The sequence below is a fragment of the Procambarus clarkii genome, chromosome 42 (genome assembly GCF_040958095.1).
Source record: "Procambarus clarkii isolate CNS0578487 chromosome 42, FALCON_Pclarkii_2.0, whole genome shotgun sequence".
Lineage (NCBI taxonomy): Eukaryota > Metazoa > Arthropoda > Malacostraca > Decapoda > Cambaridae > Procambarus > Procambarus clarkii.
Window position 1 is genome coordinate 33,834,831 of NC_091191.1, and position 18,038 is coordinate 33,852,868.

At 44.6% G+C, this 18,038-nt stretch overlaps 1 protein-coding gene across 1 annotated transcript in view; it reads left to right on the plus strand.

Moving 5' to 3' along the window:
• The window catches only part of LOC123749975 (putative neural-cadherin 2), a 248,062-nt gene that overhangs the window by 221,483 nt on the left and 8,541 nt on the right, over positions 1 to 18,038 (plus strand). The window contains exons 20-25 of the mRNA XM_069339741.1: positions 12,263 to 12,424; positions 12,972 to 13,163; positions 13,795 to 13,973; positions 14,073 to 14,262; positions 15,790 to 15,899; positions 17,508 to 17,636. Of these exons, the coding sequence (XP_069195842.1) occupies positions 12,263 to 12,424; positions 12,972 to 13,163; positions 13,795 to 13,973; positions 14,073 to 14,262; positions 15,790 to 15,899; positions 17,508 to 17,636 (962 nt within the window). The remainder of the gene's footprint in view (positions 1 to 12,262; positions 12,425 to 12,971; positions 13,164 to 13,794; positions 13,974 to 14,072; positions 14,263 to 15,789; positions 15,900 to 17,507; positions 17,637 to 18,038) is intronic.

The following is an 18,038-nucleotide window of genomic DNA, read 5'->3' on the forward strand; positions in this document are numbered from 1 at the left end:
TTCAGGCTTGTGCGCATTTGTGTTCCTTATGTGTTCCCAAAGAATGAGATGATTTGATAAAATACCAAGCCTAAGATTACCATCAGAATGCCGGCGGGATGATGGGGAATTAGCCTCGGCTATCATCATCTTTGTCCGGTCGTGATGGTCGAGTGTTTAAGGGGTCCTGTGCACCAGTTGCAGAGTGCTCCTGGCAGTATGGGTTCGAGTCACTTCTGGGGTGTGAGTTTTCAGTTGCATATTTGCCTGGGAACCATTCAGGCTTGTTCGCATTTGTGTTCCTCACGAGTGCCCCAAAGAATGTGATGATATGATAAAATACCATGCCTAAGATTACCATCAGAGTGCTGGTGGAATGATGGGGAATTAGCCTCGGCTACCATCATCTTTGTCCGGTGGTGACGGTTAAGGGGGCCTGTACACCAGTTGCAGAATGCTCCTAGCAGTATGGGTTCGAGTCACTTCTAGGATGTGAGTTTTCAGTTATATATATATATATATATATATATATATATATATATATATATATATATATATATATATATATATATATATATATATAATATATATATATATATATATATATATATATATATATATATATATATATATATATATAATATATATATATATATATATATATATATATATATATATATATATATATATATATATATATATATATATGTCGTACCTAGTAGCCAGAACGCACTTCTCAGCCTACTATGCAAGGCCCAATTTGCCTAATAAGCCAAGTTTTCAGGAATTAATTGTTTTTCGACTCCCTAACCTACCGAACCTAACCTAACTTTTTCGGCTACCTAGCCTAACCTAACCTATAAAGATAGGTTAGGTTAGGCTCGGTCATATATCTACGTTAATTCTAACTCCAATAAAAAAAATGACCTCATACATAATGAAATGGGTAGCTTTATCATTTCATAAGAAAAAAATTAGAGAAAATATATTAATTCAGTAAAACTTGGCTTATTAGGCAAATCGGGCCTTGCATAGTAGGCTGAAAAGTGCGTTCTGGCTACTAGGTATATATATATATATATATATATATATATATATATATATATATATATATATATATATATATATATATATATATATATATATATATATATATATACATATATATATATATATATATATATATATATATATATATATATATATATATATATATATATATATATATATATATATATATATATATATATATATATATATATATATATATATATATATATATATATATATATATATATATATAGAGAGAGAGAGAGAGAGAGAGAGAGAGAGAGAGAGAGAGAGAGAGAGAGAGAGAGAGAGAGAGAGAGAGAGAGAGAGAGAGAGAGAGAGAGAGAGAGAGAGAGAGAGAGAGAGAGAGAGAGAGAGAGAGAGAGAGAGAGAGAGAGAGAGAGAGAGAGGGGATATGGTTGTGATTGTTCCTGAATACCTCACTGTCGGTACTAAGGTGAGTATGCAAATTAGGGAGTTAATGTATATTACCTAAATAAAGTGTAACTTCGTCTGCAATGTGCAACACTCAATTGTTCTCTCCCGGTACTTATTGTGCACATTATTATGCTAACGATGATTAATGTGTGTGTCAGTGTTTGTGTTCCGATCTCTTGCGATTTATACTAGACACTTCCTTTATCACTGACTCTCATCCTCTCATCTCGCGTGTATCTCTCCTCTCCCCATTTCTTCAGAGTCTCGGCAGCCTGTCTGCCTCTCTATCTCCCCTCTTCTCTCTCTCTCTCATTATCCCTAATTTTATTTCACTGCCTGCATTTATTTCTATCACCTGTGCCCTCTCCACTGTTCTTCCCTCTATTATAGTGTGGGTTGGTGGTGTTGTCGTCGTTCCTCGTCCTTTACGGACAACCCAACCCACAACTCGGTAGAGTGCTTATTCTTCACTAGGAGATCACACTAGGCGCTTCTGGCTCTTGGAGAGGGCTTAACGTCACACATTTAGGGGATGCGGCTCCAACACTTAGACGCGTTGTCACGTGCACACACCCACTCGAGCCGCTGTGACTCCCCACTCTCTTCTTATGTGATATGATCTCAATCCCCTTTGGCTTACTAATTTTCCATCCTACCCTGTCCACAGCGGTGGTTCTTGGTTCTTTCTCTCTCTCTCTCTCTCTTTCTTTCTTTACTATTTCGTGGGAAGCCTCACTAGGACAAGGGCAAACACCAGCAAATTGGGATACATTTACTGGAGAAAGCACATACACAATACATACACACATATGAATCCTATACTCTATACTATTACAATCAGGTTGCACTCCAACACCATCAGAACTCTATCATCAGCTTATCAAGTGGTACCCTATCTTCTGATTCACCACCTGATACTATCTATTTCCCCAAGTAGATCAAGTCTTATACTACAATGTTGCACTATCAGCGAGAGAATATATCTGTAAACATGTACAAGGAAAATCAGCATATGATTGCAATAACATAAATATATCAGTATCAATGTTCCTTGATACACAACAATGATCAGTCGATCACCCTATCAGTCCTAGAACACATACATCTGTAGATAATCCAGCCTACGATTGTAACTCTAAACTTCAGTATAAAACACTCCTTGACATAAGAATGCAAACAATCACCCGCCTCTCACTGCGTCTTGCACGCTAATGACAACCAAACACTCGATTACCTCCCTACAAGTAATCATTTAGAACCTCCCTTCCACATCTGGAAGTTCACTACCCTGATCTCTTCAGGTTCTTCCGGGTTTAACTACCAAAATCCTCTGCAGCTCCTTCAGGCTGCTACCATGAAGTTTTCCTTGAGTAACTATGGTGCTTCACCACTTCTGCTAGGTGCCTCCACAGCTCTCCTGGCTGCTACACCATGAAGTTTCCTCGAGCAACTATGGTGCTTCACCACCTTTACAGAAGCACGTGACACTCCTCTTCACTGCTTCTCCTCACAGTTCGAAGTCCTCTGCTCCACTACCTTGGAGTCTCATCAACTACTCCCTCTGTGCTGGCTTCGAAGTTCTCAGCAACTTTTTCCCCAAAGACAAACCTGCAACCCATCGACACTCCAATAAAAATGTTTCCCCTTTAACACATAAACAAAAATAATCACACAATATGTTTGCCTCAAACCTCTATCTGTCCTCTACATACTGTGAGAGTGGACTCCTCCGTTGGGCGGGTCCATGCTCCACCTCGCCCGGTGGGCCTCACTCACTCTGGGAGGGCCCTCTGCCGTCGGGAGCTCTCAGTCACCTGCCAGCACTAAGAGGAGACGGATGTCGCTCTGTGTTCCATGACGTTCCTTCCTCTCCACTCTCTTATTTTAGGCTTTCTGCCTTATCAAAACATGTCTAACTTATCAATAAGCATTGCTACTGTCGCTGGGCACACGACCAACTACAAGCAATCACTATGAACTGGCTTAAATCGTGCTTACCACAGATTGTCTGGTCGAGGGCGCTACTCCCTCTGAGAGAGCCTGGTCAGAGCGCTTGCACAGCCCACGAAAATGTCTCTGGGCGGCTTAATACTCTCCTCGCCGTCCAGGACTTGAGACCACAACGTTCCCAGCTCAATTCCACAGCTGGAATGTCTGCACACTTCTCTTCTCTTGGAGATATATCACTAGGGGTTCCTTTCTGACGGGAGCTCAAACGGAGCGCGGCTTTCCCCCTGCGATGTCTGGCCTCAAGTGAGGTCAAAGCCCTCCAGAAGTGAGCCTCACACCTCCAGCAAAATATCCACATCTCCTAACCAGTCATTTATCTATTTCCTTATTTACTGCCCATGATCTCAAATTGTTCATTGAATAAAACAAACTATTTTACATCTGTGTTATCGCCTCTATATTTCCTATACTTTCTAGTTAGGTCAGGCTTGTTGAATAACTCTCAAGGAGGGGAGACTCGTTTCTCCTGTAGGCTTAGATCATAACACTCCCCTCCCCTTATTTTTGAGAGTTTTTCCAGTGGCAAAGCTCGGGATAACGCATCAGACACTTCATTGTCTTGTTCTTCAACCGATTGGTTCGACCGGTTCATCTGCTTACATACTTCCTTAGGAGTCTACAATTAGTTCATTGCTCCTTGCAACATCTGGCTCACAACTCGCCAGAAACATGATCTTCTCACAAACGATTTGACCTCTCTGGCACCTCTTGGCTAGGCTGTCCTCCTAGGACGCCTGCACTCCATCGGTCCACTCTTCTTATTGTTTCCACCCTCCGTTTCCTCGTCTTCTTCTCTTCACGTCCAGAGTCAGACATTTACTGTCTGTACCTCCTCTGTCGTTTTCACACTTCCATCTACTGCCGTTATACTTCCGTCTCCTGTCATCATACCTCACTCCCTCGTCTTCACCGACGATCCTCCCTTTCGTCTCCTCATATATCAGAGACTTCATCTTGCTTGACTTCCATCGAGTTTTCGGCTTTCTTCTACTCCTCCATTCTTGCATCATCATCCTCTTCTCACGCTTTTCACCTCTATACAACTCCATTTCTTCTCCTTCAACTCTTCTTCATTCCCTAAAAGTTTCTTTGAGCACTGTATGTTGGAAATTTCCAACACTAATAAACTACTATTGTATTATAATAAATCATTATCATTATATATTAACTACAGTAGTTACTAATTTAACTAACGGTAGTGTCAACATAAATTAACCATTGCATCTGCGTATTAATGCTAGAATTCTCATGAAATCGAGTAGCAACATTGCGTCAGATAATGTCCAGTTAGACACATTTATTACCAATGGGTTAGAGAATTGAATATGGTTCTCTAAAATCATCAGTATTCCGTGTAATAATTACTTACGGATAATATAACTCCCAATAATCTCAAATCGAGAGTTATTAACTAAATAATTATGTAGTAGCAGTCCTTTCTGTTACTTACGAATGCCATGGAGAAAATAAAATCTTCTTCATTTCTTGTTTGACACCATAAAACGAGAATATGATAATATTTAAATCCCTATAATTGCAACCCAGTTCTCGTTAACGTATTACATCCATAATTGCGCGGAAAAGAATTATTCGTGATTAATAATATCTGTGGTGAATGCGAGAGACGGGTTGAGGGAGGCGGCGACGCCATTGTGCGAGAGAAGGGATCCCTGGCGTGAAGAGTGGCGAGACACGTGGTAGTGACTGGGGAATTTATCTGCAAGAATTACGCTGATACTCGGTCAACAGTTAATAATTACTTATCCACGTGTTCTATAGTGCCCAGCCAGTTAATAACGCGTCAACAATTGAAGCCAAGACCCGTAATTACACGTACACAGCAGTGGACGTCAGGGACTGGCTGACGCGGTTCCAGCAGACCTCAGTATTCAATACGCTCACGATAAGTATATGTTTCTCGCTTGATGCATCATCCTAGATGATGCATCAAATATTTGTGAGTAGTTTGTCGTCATATAGCAAAGATACCCAATATACAACGTTAGTAAAAGTTCGGCAATTTCATCCGTTTTCATGAATATTGAAAATAAAACGTAGCCTATTCAAATGCTATTTAAATTTCTCTGATTTCAGCGTGTATGCGAGGAGTCATGAAGTTGTTTCTCTTCATTCATGATATTCAACTCGAGTTCTTTCTTTGTGGAGATCCTGTGAACACGAGAACGAATGACGAAATGATGTTACAGAAATCGTCTTAAAGCTAAGACATTTTTCGTACAAATTTATTTAATATGATTTTTGATTCTTATACAATTCCTGTAGAATCTTTGCATTGAATAGATTATTACTAGAAATGATGATTGGTAATTAATGTGTTTGCTCTGACTGTTGCTCAGTGATTCATGATCTTTAATATTCACAATTTGAGTTCTCATATTTGAATCTATAGTAGTTTAGATTTATTATATCATTTACTCAGCAATGAACTGGTGGCGAACCACACTGGTTCCTAGATGTATATGAATTTCTAGAAATACCCCCCAATGTAGGTCTCTGACTTTAATTAATTAATAATACAGTCCATTCATTATTTCAAGTGATTATCCTTTTAATAATTATCCATAGACACTGGTTCTCTAGTGTTATTCTAATGATCACTTTTATTAGTTTTTCCTCGTTTCTCAAAAGTGGGTGGTCCTTCGATTTATTAAATCAAATAAGTAAATAATTGAATATATGAGTCAAGCCCCAGATATCCAATACTGTACTACATCCAACTGCACTCGACCGTACATGTCGCTTTACCTCTCCTAGAGTGCTCGTAAGCATCTCTCCACACATACTGTCTCTTCTCCTTTCATTTTCTCGGCTATTACTCTTCACTATCTCTCCTCCACGTTTTCTGTGAAACATGTCAACTCTTGACATCTCAAACAACTTAACTCCACTATCCATATGCCTCTGTGCTCGTGGACCACTTGACGCTCTACTCTCGTCCTCAGTATGTCCACATCCCTCCTCATTCATACTCAGCACAGTTGCATTCGCCTTCCGACTCTCAATTTCAGTGGTCTGGGCTCTACTCAGGTCCGCTCTCTTCACATGAGAGTTCCTCGGGCCAGGTACACTACCTGCACTCTGTGGGGCTTTACTGGACTCTTGATTTCCTGGATCACTATTAGTTTCTCGCTTAGCTCCTCCATCCTCACTTTCAGATGAAATGCGCGATCTACTCTTCTGCGTTTTAGGGTACTTACGTTTATCTGCCCATTTATCAAAATTCTTCTCACCCCAGACTCCTCTGGGTCTTTCATAATTTCTTCCTCCCCAGACTCCACTGGATCTGCCATTGTTCCGTCTCACCTCATTCTTCACTCTGTTCTCTCTCAAGCTCCTATACGCTTCCGTAATCATAATCGCCCTATCTGCGGCGTCTTTCACCTCCTTTATCCCTGCTTCTTGGATCTTGAACTTCGTTTCGGGATGCATCATCTCCAAGAACTTCTCCATGACCATTAGTTGCTTCAGGTCAGCGTAACATCCAACTCCAGCAGCCTCAATCCACTTCGGGAATCGTCTTTCCAGTTCCCTTGCTGTCTCAGCAAACGTACATGCTCCAACTTTGATCATCTCTCTGAGCGCTTCCTATAAGCTTCTGGGGTTAGCTGAAACGAGCGCAATATGCTGCTCTTTACTGTGGCATAATCCTGGCACTCTTCCAATAACAATTGGGTGTGTGGGAAAAACCTGCTGGGATTGATATAAGAGGAGACTACTAGAGACTTGGACTGAACTAAATTAAAAAATTACTGTCTGCAAATTAATTCCAAGAATCTCTAGCTAGGGTCGTAAATCCTAGCTCCTCTTTTCCTAATGATAGATTGTGGGCTGTAAGGGACAGGTGGGATGAATGGATTAGTTGATAGAAGTTCCAGTCCACCTGTAAACAGGGATCTCAAATCAGCTTGTATATTATACAAGGATAAGATTTGATAAATTCAGTTATATGACTGAACACTGGCTCTGTTTAAATCAGAGATTTAAACATACATAGTCTAACCTAGCACCATAACTAACAGCCAATAGGTTCTTATACTATGAACAACAAATTAAATTGTAAAAGTACAATAAATGACTTTAAATGTAGTCTAAGCACTTAACTAAGTACTAGATATTATTCAATTAAATGAACTTGTATGATAACTTATAAATTAACTAAGCAAGCAATTGTTAACTTTATTTATATATTCAAATATATATGCAGACATATTTATATTAAATTTATATGATTATGTAGTCAGCTTGACTGAATCCTTTTCCACACAATGGACACTCATGAGACTTTATTTAAGCATTGCGACTGAATCTTTTTCTGACAACTGGACACTCATGAGGTTTAGTGCCTGGACAAGGACCTGCTGCTCATCTACAATATTAATAAACTTACTGATATGTGAGGCTTAGCCTCGCTTTTTAACCGACAGACAGATTTATAGGATATTAAAGTCACACAAGCATACAATTGGCCAATCATACACCAAAATAACCTTCAATATACTTCTCTGCCAGTCGGGGTGCCTGTCTGACAAGGAGCCAGACTGATTAACTCTCTCTTGTTGAGTTTAGGCACCATATTTTGTCACAGCGTTGCTGTATGATGTACTGGTAGCGTTGCTACGCGATTGACCCTGCAGTTGCAGAAGAATGATAGTTGCTGAAGATTAGGAATGAAGGTAGAGCCAAGTCACTGTGTGCTCCACTATACACTCCTATTTTATATAAATGTTCTAGGATTTTCCTTGCTGATATTGTCCAGGTACTCCCCCAATTCTAGAGAGTGTTCACTGGTGATAAAGATATTAGATAAGGTGTCCTTGAGCTGGTAATGTTCGCTAAGGATCCGTCACACTGTTCACAGTTGTCAACAAACGCATGGTCCTCCTCCGCTCTCATGGACGCTTCTCACCCAGATCCCTTCCCATGCTCTCCGAGCACGGAAGTCTTCTATGAATATTGATTGATTATTTTTACAATCTAGACTTATGATTGAGATAAGCTGTAATTATAATATAATTTGATATAGGATATAAAGATTATAAGTAGTACTTGATAGTACCACTGATTCTTATTAAGGATTCGATTTTTATCCCTACCGGATATTGAATCAATGTTCCAATAATTTTTTAATTATAAAATCCTTCTAGAAGTTTCTGGATCCATAAGAGATCATGCACAAGGTCACGTAGGCATCTATAGGGCCCTATGCGTACGGGATCCAAGTGGTATTATCTTCTAGGATCAAACTGAATAATGAATCTATAATGATTCTGATATGATTTTAGATATGATTTTGATATGATACAGAAATTATACATTTCTTAGATGATAATTAGATACGGTGGGTAAAAATTTCCCACAGGGTGTATGCCTCCCTGGCTGCACCGGTCAATCTTATCTGGACCAGCAGGGCCCATTCCTCCTGTGGCCACTCCATAATACTGGCTACTTTTTCAAAGTGGCCGAAAAAGCTCTCTGCCTCTTCCGAAACAAACAAGGGAATGTCCTTCTCCCTAACCCTAACATCTGGTGAGTGTGGTACCTGGGTGGTGCTCTCTGGCAACCCATGTTCAATCCTTTGCTCAGCCAAGGTTCTATTCGCTTCTATCTGCATTTGTTTTGTTCTCTCTTTTTCTTTTTCGACCTGGGCTTTTTCTTTTTTGACCTCTAGTCTTGCTTTCTCTTTTTTTTTTTTTTTTTTTTTTTTTTGAGATATATACAAGAGTTGTTACATTCTTGTACAGCCACTAGTACGCGTAGCGTTTCGGGCAAGTCCTTAATCCTACGGTCCCTGGAATACGATCCCCTGCCGCGAAGAATCGTTTCTTTCTCCATCTCTAGTCTTGCTTTCTCTTTTGCTTTCTCTTGTTCCAATACCAGTTCCCTCATTCTGGTTTTCTCTTTTTCTACTTCCCTTTTCATCTGGAGTTCTAACTTCATCTTTTCCAGCTGGAACTGTCTCTCCTTGTCCTCTCGTTGTTGCTGCATCTGGAGCTCTAACTGGAATCTCTCCAAGCTCCTATTTCGGCTACTCCTGCTTCTGCGGCTACTCTTGCTGCTTCTACTCGATCCCTGGGATCTCACTTCATCCTGCCCATCGTCCTCCTTTCCACTTTCAGCTCCTTTCTGGGCTCCCTGCTCTGCCGCTTCACTTTTGGCTCTCAACTGTCTCAGAATCTCATCCTTCATCCCAGCTACTTTAAATGTTTTCAACCTAACGCCACATTTTTCTGCTATTTCTTTCAATTGATCCCTCGTACAACCTTCCAAGTCCTCAGGCTTGCCTGACTCCACAAACGCTTGCACCTTATCCATCTTTTTCCTGTGAGTCTTCCCAAGAGAGAGAGTATACACCTGCGGTCACACAGTTTATCTATTTCAAGAAGGGGTGTACAAATCCACTCTTGGACAGGGTGTGGGTGTGTCAGTTCACTCTCCTGGACACAGGCCCCCAATTTATTATAGTGTGGGTTGGTGGTGTTGTCGTCGTTCCACCTCCTTTACGGACAACCCAACCCACAACTCGGTAGAGTGCCTATACCTCACTAGGAGATCACACTAGGCGCTTCTGGCTCTTGGAGAGGGGCTCAACGTCACACATTTAGGGGATGCGGCTCCAACACTTAGACGCGTTGTCACGTGCATACAACCACTCGAGCCGCTGTGACTCCCCGCTCTCTCCGTATGTGTTATGATCTCTGCAATCCCCTTTGACTTACTAATTTTCCATCATACCATGTCCACAGCGGTGGTTCTTGGTTCTTTCTCTCTCTCTCTCTCTCTCTCTCTCTCTCTCTCTCTCTCTCTCTCTCTCTCTCTCTCTCTCTCTCTCTCTCTCTCTCTCTCTCTCTCTCTCTCTCTCTCTCTCTCTCTCTCTCTCTCTCTCTCTCTCTCTCTCTCTTTTCCTTTACTATTTCCTGGGAAGCCTCACTACGACATGGGCAAACACCAGCAAATTGGGATACATTTGCTGGACAAAGCACATACACAATACATACACACATATAATAATAATGACTCATATACTCTATACTATTACAATCAGGTTGCACTCCAACACCATCAGAACTCTATCATCAGCTTATCAAGTGGTATCCTATCTTCTGATTCACCACCTGATACTATCTATCTCCTCAAGTAGATCAAGTCTTATACTACAATGTTGCACTATCAGCAAGAGAATATATCTGTAAACATGTACAAGGAAAATCAGCATATGATTGCAATAACATAAATATATCAGTATAAATGTTCCTTGATACACAACAATGATCAGTCGATCACCCTATCAGTCCAAGAAACACATACATCTGTAGATAATCCAGCCTACGATTGTAACTCTAAACTTCAGTGTAAAACACTCCTTGACATAAGAATGCAAACAATCACCCGCCTCTCACTGCGTCTTGCACGCTAATGACAACCAAACACTCGATTACCTCCCTACAAGTAATCATTTAGAACCTCCCTTCCACCTCTGGAAGTTCACTACCCAGATCTCTTCAGGTTCTTCAGGGTTTAACTACCAAGGTCCTCTGCAGCTCCTCCAGGCTGCTACCATGAAGTTTTCCTTGAGCAACTACGGTGCTTCACCACTTCTGCTAGGGTCCTCCTGGCTGCTACACCATGAAGTTTCCTCGAACAACTACGGTGCTTCACCACCTCTACAGAAGCACGTGACACTCCTCTTCACTGCTTCTCCTCACAGCTCGAGGTCCTCTGCTCCACTATCTTGGAGTCTCATCAACTACTCCCTCTGTGCTGGCTTCGAAGTTCTCAGCAACTTCTTCCCCAAAGACAAACCTGCAACCCATCGACACTCCAATAAAAATGTTTCCCCTTTAACACATAAACAAAAATAGTCACACAATATGTTTGCCTCAAACCTCTATCTGTCCTCTACATACTGTGAGAGTGGACTCCCCTGTTGGGCGGGTCCATGCTCCACCTCGCCCGGCGGGCCTCACTCACTCTGGGAGGGCCCTCCGCCGTCGGGAGCTCTCAGTCACCTGCCAGCGCTCAGAGGAGACAGATGTCGCTCCGTGTTCCATGACATTCCTCCCTCTTCACTCTCTTATTTTAGGCTTTCTGCCTTATCAAAACATGTCTAACTTATCAATAAGCATTGCTGCTGTCGATGGGCACACGACCAACTACAAGCAATCACTATGAACTGGCTTAAATCATGCTTACCACAGATTGTCTGGTCGAGGGCGCTCCTCCCTCAGAGAGAGCCTTGTCAGGGCGCTTCCACAGCCCACGAAAATGTCTCTGGGCGGCTTAATACTCTCCTCGCCGTCCAGGACTTGAGACCACAACGTTCCCAGCTCAATTCCACAGCTGGAACGTCTGCACACTTCTCTTCTCTTGGAGATATATCACTAGGGGTTCCTTTCTGACGGGAGCTCAAACGGAGCGCAACTTTCCCCCTGCGATATCGGGCCTCAAGTGAGGTCAAAGCCCTCCAGAAGCGAGCCTCACACCTCCAGCAAAATATCCACATCTCCTAACCAGTCATTTATCTATTTCCTTATTTACTGCCCATAATCTCAAATTGTTCATTGAATCCAACAAACTATTTTATATCTGTGTTATCGCCTCTATATTTCCTATAATTTCTAGTTAGGTCAGGCTTGTTGAATAACTCTCAAGGGGGGAGACTCGTTTCTCCTGTAGGCTGAGATCATAACACCCCTTGTCTCCTCGTTCTCTCTCCTCTCTCTCCATTTGCTCCTAATTCCCTCTTCATCTCAATTTCTCTCTGCAGGTGCCAGGGGTCGCCTGGCTCCCTGCGGTGTGAGTGCCTGCTGGGGTGGGCGGGGCCAGGCTGTGCCACGCCCACGACGCCCACTACTTTCCTCCACAACAGTTACGTGAAGCTGACCCTCTCCTTCACGCCCCTCGGCTACACCACCACCATCTCCCTCAGGTATGTGGCACCTCTCTCAGGTGTGTGGCACCTCTCTCAGGTGTGTGGTACCTCTCTCAGGTGTGACACATCTCCCTCAGAAAGACAGTCGTCTTTCATGCAATCATGATAACATTCCCTAATTACAGAATACCTGTTTCAGATATCATGTGTGTGAAATGTCCTAACACGTCAGCCATAATAACATATTACCTATAATCCCATCCATGGATTTATCATTGTCTACTGGAAATAGATCGTTACCCCTGTAACTTGCAAAAGGTACACGGACATCCTGGGAGAGGGGTATAGTTCTGGTGCCCTGATATATCTCATAACCTGATATACTTCGGTAATGCTTCCTGTATCGCTCACATGGCGAGTATTTGGCCCTAATAAGCGACATGTAATCAAAGGTCAGTATTGGTCGACCCACATACACAGGTGGTAGGAGTGCCTCGTGCCCCACGTACACAGGTGGCAGGAGTGTTTCGTGTCCCACATACACAGGTGGTAGGAGTGTCTCATGCCCCACGTACACAGGTGATAACACGTGTTGCTGCCGCAGGTTCAGGACGCGGAGGAGAGGAGGTGAACTAGTGGTGATGACGTCACAACATGGGCGGGACATGTGGGCGGTGGAGATGGTGGGCGGCCGCGTGTGTGTGGTGCTGCGTCTCCACCCGCGACCCACCACCTCCCTCTGTCTCTCCCGGGCCGCCCTCACTGACGGCCGCTGGCACTCTCTCCTTGCTGCAAGGTACACGCGCTCTCTTATTGCCTCTATCCCTCTAGTGATGCATACAATTACTGATGTTACATCTTACCGCTGCAACATTGACACCTGTTCCACTAGCACTGTAACATTGGTACACTATTTCAGTCACTGCAATCCTGGCACTGTATCACTGTAATACTGATATTGTATCACAGTAATACAGGCTTTGTATCACTGTAATTCATTCATTCATTGTATCACTGTAATACAGGCATTTTGTCACTGTAATACAGGTATTGTATCATTGTAATACAGACACTCTGTATTCCTCTAAAACTAATGACGTAATATATGCATTTAATCAGTGTATTAATGTTTCACGGGCATTGTTATTCTACTGCTTTAACATTAACATTGCAGAGCTTGCATTACATCACTGTAATACTAACAACAATATGGTCTGTAATACTGTGCCTGTAATACTATCCCTGTAACAGTGTCCCTGTAATAGTGTCCCTGTAATACTGTCCTCGTAACTCTGTCACTAAGTTATTTGAATTTTGTTACTTTATCTTTACTTTACTTTTCCAATTTGCCTTTAAACTAATTTGTTCACACAAAAGAGAAAATGTGAGTGGGCCTTGTAGGTCAGTAAGAGGTGTGTCCCTGGCAGGTACGGCTCTGCGGTCTTCCTGACGGCTGACGACGGCGACGGGGACCTGTACAACGCCTCGGTGGTGCTGGAGGGACGCCAGCTGCTGCAGGTGGACGGCCAGGAGGGCGTCCACGTGGGAGGCACGCCCGAGTATGCTGGAGTCACCGTGTTCAGCATACACAGAGACTATTACAATGGTTAGTGTTAAACAGGGTATGTTGAGTATATATATTTTTATATAAATATGAGGGAGTGAGATAGAAATATAATATTACTCCTGACCATTACCACTATAGGATGTATGGACGACCTGAGGATCTCCGGGCGGAGGATACCACTACCGCCAACGGTCAACAGCACAGCCTGGGGTCAGGCCAGCGTGTTCCAGGGCGTCGAGCAAGGGTGTAGTGGTCCTCCTGCTTGTGCCAACGTCTCCTGCAGGTCCCCGCTCTCCTGCGTCGACACCTGGAGGTCCTACCATTGCGGGTCTGTACACAACAATTCCCTGGTGTCCATCGCAGTTAGTTTTAAACTTTCCCAATAACATACTTTTTTGTTGTTCTCTTGAATTGTTCTTCTCTTTAATTGCTGTTCTCGTAAAATGTTAGTCTCATAAATTATTGTTGTCCTCCATTGTAATTCCCCGGAATAACAGATTGCTGCTCTGGACGCATATTTCTATAATCAGATACCAATTGTTACACAAATTATTGTACTATTCTAAATCTCGGACAAGTTGGCAGCCTTATACAACTTTTGTCCTCCCACTGTCCACTCTTAACACGGATTAATTATTATTTAGTTAACATGTAATCTCTCTTAGAGGTCTTAAATGTTGATATAATGAACGGCCTCTGATGTGTTTTACACTTAAAATATGGATGTATAATTACTAACATATTTCCATATTTAGATATGAAATTAAAAGCTGGTAGTGACAGGTGTGGACATCACAGGTTTGGTGACGGGCTTGTAGTGACAGGTTTGGTCATCACAGGTGTGGTGAGGGGCTGGTAGTGACAGGTGTGATCATCACAGGTCTGGTGAGGGGCTGGTAGTGACAGGTGTGGTTATCACAGGCGTGGTGTGGGGCAGGTAATGACAGGTGTGGTCATCATAGGTGTGGAGGGGGCTGGTAATGACAGGTGTGGTCATCACAAGTGTGGTGAGGGGCTGGTAGTGACAGGTGTGATCATCACAGGTTTGGTGAGGGGCTGGTTATGACAGGTGTGGTCATCACAGGTGTGGTAAGGGGCTGGTAGTGACAAGTGTGATCATCACTGGTGTTGTGAGGGGCTGGTAATGACAGGTGTGGTGAGGGGCTGGTAGTGACAGGTGTGGTCATCACATGTGTGGTGAGGGACTGGTAGTGAGAGTTTTCGTCATCACAGGTGTGGTGAGAAGTTGGTAGTGACATATGTGGTAATCACAGGTGTGGTGAGGGGCTGGTAGTGCCAGGTGTGGTCATCACAGGTATGGTGAGAGGTTGGTAGTGACAGGTGTGGTCATAACAGGTGTGGTGAGGGGCTGGTAGTGACAGGTGTGGTCATCACAGGTGCAGTGAGAGGCTGGTAGTGACAGGTGTGGTTATCACAGGTATGGTGCGGAGCTGGTAGTGATAGGTGTGGTCATCGCAGGTGTGGTGAGGGGTTGGTAGTGACAGGTGTGGTGAGGGGCTGGTAGTGACAAGTGTGGTCGTCACAGGTGTGGTGAGAGGCTGGTAGTGACAGGTGTGGTCATCACAGGTGTGGTGAGGGGCTTTTAGTGACAGGTGTGATCATCACAGGTGGGGTGAGGGGCTGGTAGTGACAGGTGTGGTCGTCAAAGGTGTGGTGAGGAGCTGGTAGTGACAGGTGTGGTGAGGGGCTGGTAGTGACAGGTGTGGTGAGGGGCTGGTAGTGACAGGTGTGGTGAGGGGCTGGTAGTGACAGATGTGGTCGTCACAGGTGTGGTGAGGGGGTGGTAGTGACTGGTGTGGTGAGGGGCTGGTAGTGACAGATGTGGTCGTCACAGGTGTGGTGAGGGCCGGGCGCTGAGCAGTAGTGAGGAGACGTGTGAGGACGAGGACGAGTGTGTGTGGCGTCCTTGTCTTAACGGAGGCACCTGCTTCAACACCCAGCCAGGTGAGGCGTCCTTGTCTTAACGGAGGCACCTGCTTCAACACCCAGCCAGGTGAGGCGTCCATGTCTTAACGGAGGCACCTGCTTCAACACCCAGCCAGGTGAGGCGTCCTTGTCTTAACGGAGGCACCTGCTTCAACACCCAGCCAGGTGAGCCGTCCTTGTCTTAACGGAGGCACCTGCTTCAACACCCAGCCAGGTGAGCCGTCCTTGTCTTAACGGAGGCACCTGCTTCAACACCCAGCCAGGTGAGGCGTCCATGTCTTAACGGAGGCACCTCCTTCAACACCCAGCCAGGTGAGGCGTCCTTGTCTTAACGGAGGCACCTGCTTCAACACCCAGCCAGGTGAGTCGTCCTTGTGGGCCCCTCCCTTGTGGGGCCCCCCTCCCTTGTGGGGCCCCCTCCCTTATAGGGTCCTTTCTCTATGGGGCCCTTCCCTTGTGGGTCCCATCCCTTGTAAGTCCTTCCCTTGTGGGCCCCTGCCTTGTGGGGCCCTCCCGTGTGGGGGCCCCCTCCCATGTGGGGCCCCTTTCTTGTGGGCCCCTTCCTTGTAGGGAGGGGCCCCCACCCTCGCTACACCACCCTCTACACCCTCCCCACCACCTTGTAGGGAGGGACCCTTGTGGGGCCCCTCCCTTGTGGGCCCCTCTCTTGTAGGGCCCCTCCTTTGTAGGGCCCTCCCTTGTAGGGTCCTCCCTTGTTGGGCCCCTCTCTTGTGGGGCTTTACCTTGTGGGGCCCTCCCTTGTGGGCCCTCCCTTGAGGGACTTTCCTTGTCGGGATCTTCCCCTATAGGGCTCTACCTTGTGGGGGGCCTCTCCCTTATATGGCTTTTCCTTGTAGGGCCCTTTCCTTGTGGGTCCCTTCCCTTGAGGGGCCCTACCTTGTGGGGGCCCTCTCCCTTGTGTGGCCCCTCCCTTGAAGGACTTTCCTTGTCGGGATCTTCCCCTATAGGGCTCTACCTTGTGGGGGGCCTCTTCCTTATATGGCTTTTCCTTGTAGGGCCCTTTCCTTGTGGGTCCCTTCCCTTGAGGGGCCCTACCTTGTGGAGGCCTCTCCCTTGTCGGACCCTCTCTTTTGGGGCCCGTCCCTTGTGACGCCGTCCCGTGTGGGCCCCTCCCCTGTTGGACTCTCCCTTGTGGGTCCCTCTCTCATCGGCCCCTCCCCCTTGGGCCCCTCTCTTCTAGGCCTCTTCCTCAGGTGCCGCTCCTTTGTGGAGCCCCTCACTTGTGGGGGCCCCTCCCATGTGGGCCCCTCTTATATGAGCCCCTCTCATGTGGGCCCATACACCTGATTTGGACTGCCTATTCATCCACCTGACGGATTGCATATCCAACTAACTTGGTCTTATCCCATTTCTCCTCGAATGCCTATTCATCCTCCTGATTTGCATTGCCTACTCTTCCACCTGATTTGCATTGTCTACTCTTCCAACTAACTTGGACTGTCTACTCATCTTATTAATCTTCTATAATTGACTTGGAATTTGCCACTACTTCCTATGTTTCTAATGTTCATGAGTGAAATTCTGTTCCACCTAATAATGAGACTTTTAGATTTTGTTCTTTCTTTTAAGTTACCCTCTTCTAATGGTATTCCGTTCTCTGTGAAGGCTTTATGTGTGCGTGTCCGGCGGGGTTCAGCGGACAACACTGTCACCTGCCAGACGTGGGGGAGACTTCACTAAAACTGCCGCTCGGGATCCTGGTGACCATTGTCGTCTGGTGCACATTTCTCCTGCGTGAGTATATCTACCTGTTAAGTTCAGTCTGTAGATGCTGCTTTGGTGATGTGCAGCAGTCCACGTCTTTAACAATGTGTGACAATTGTTTTTTTATTGTGTAGTTTATTTTGTAATTGCTTATGTCTCATATTATTGGAAATTGCTATTATTTCTTAAACTTTGCTTTAGTGATTGCTGGACGCCTTTAAGTCCGGCTGAGACGTCATCGGAACCTTCAAACGGGTCACGTTTCTGATTGATCTCCAAAGAGTTATTACCAAGTGACTGTCCATAGGAGATAAAGTTCTCTGTGGGGAAGAACAAAGCAAGTTGGGAGCCAGGGAGGATCCCCCAGAAGATACTAATCCCACCACTGCACATAAAATTTGGGCTTATGAAACAAGTTGTCACAGCGTTACA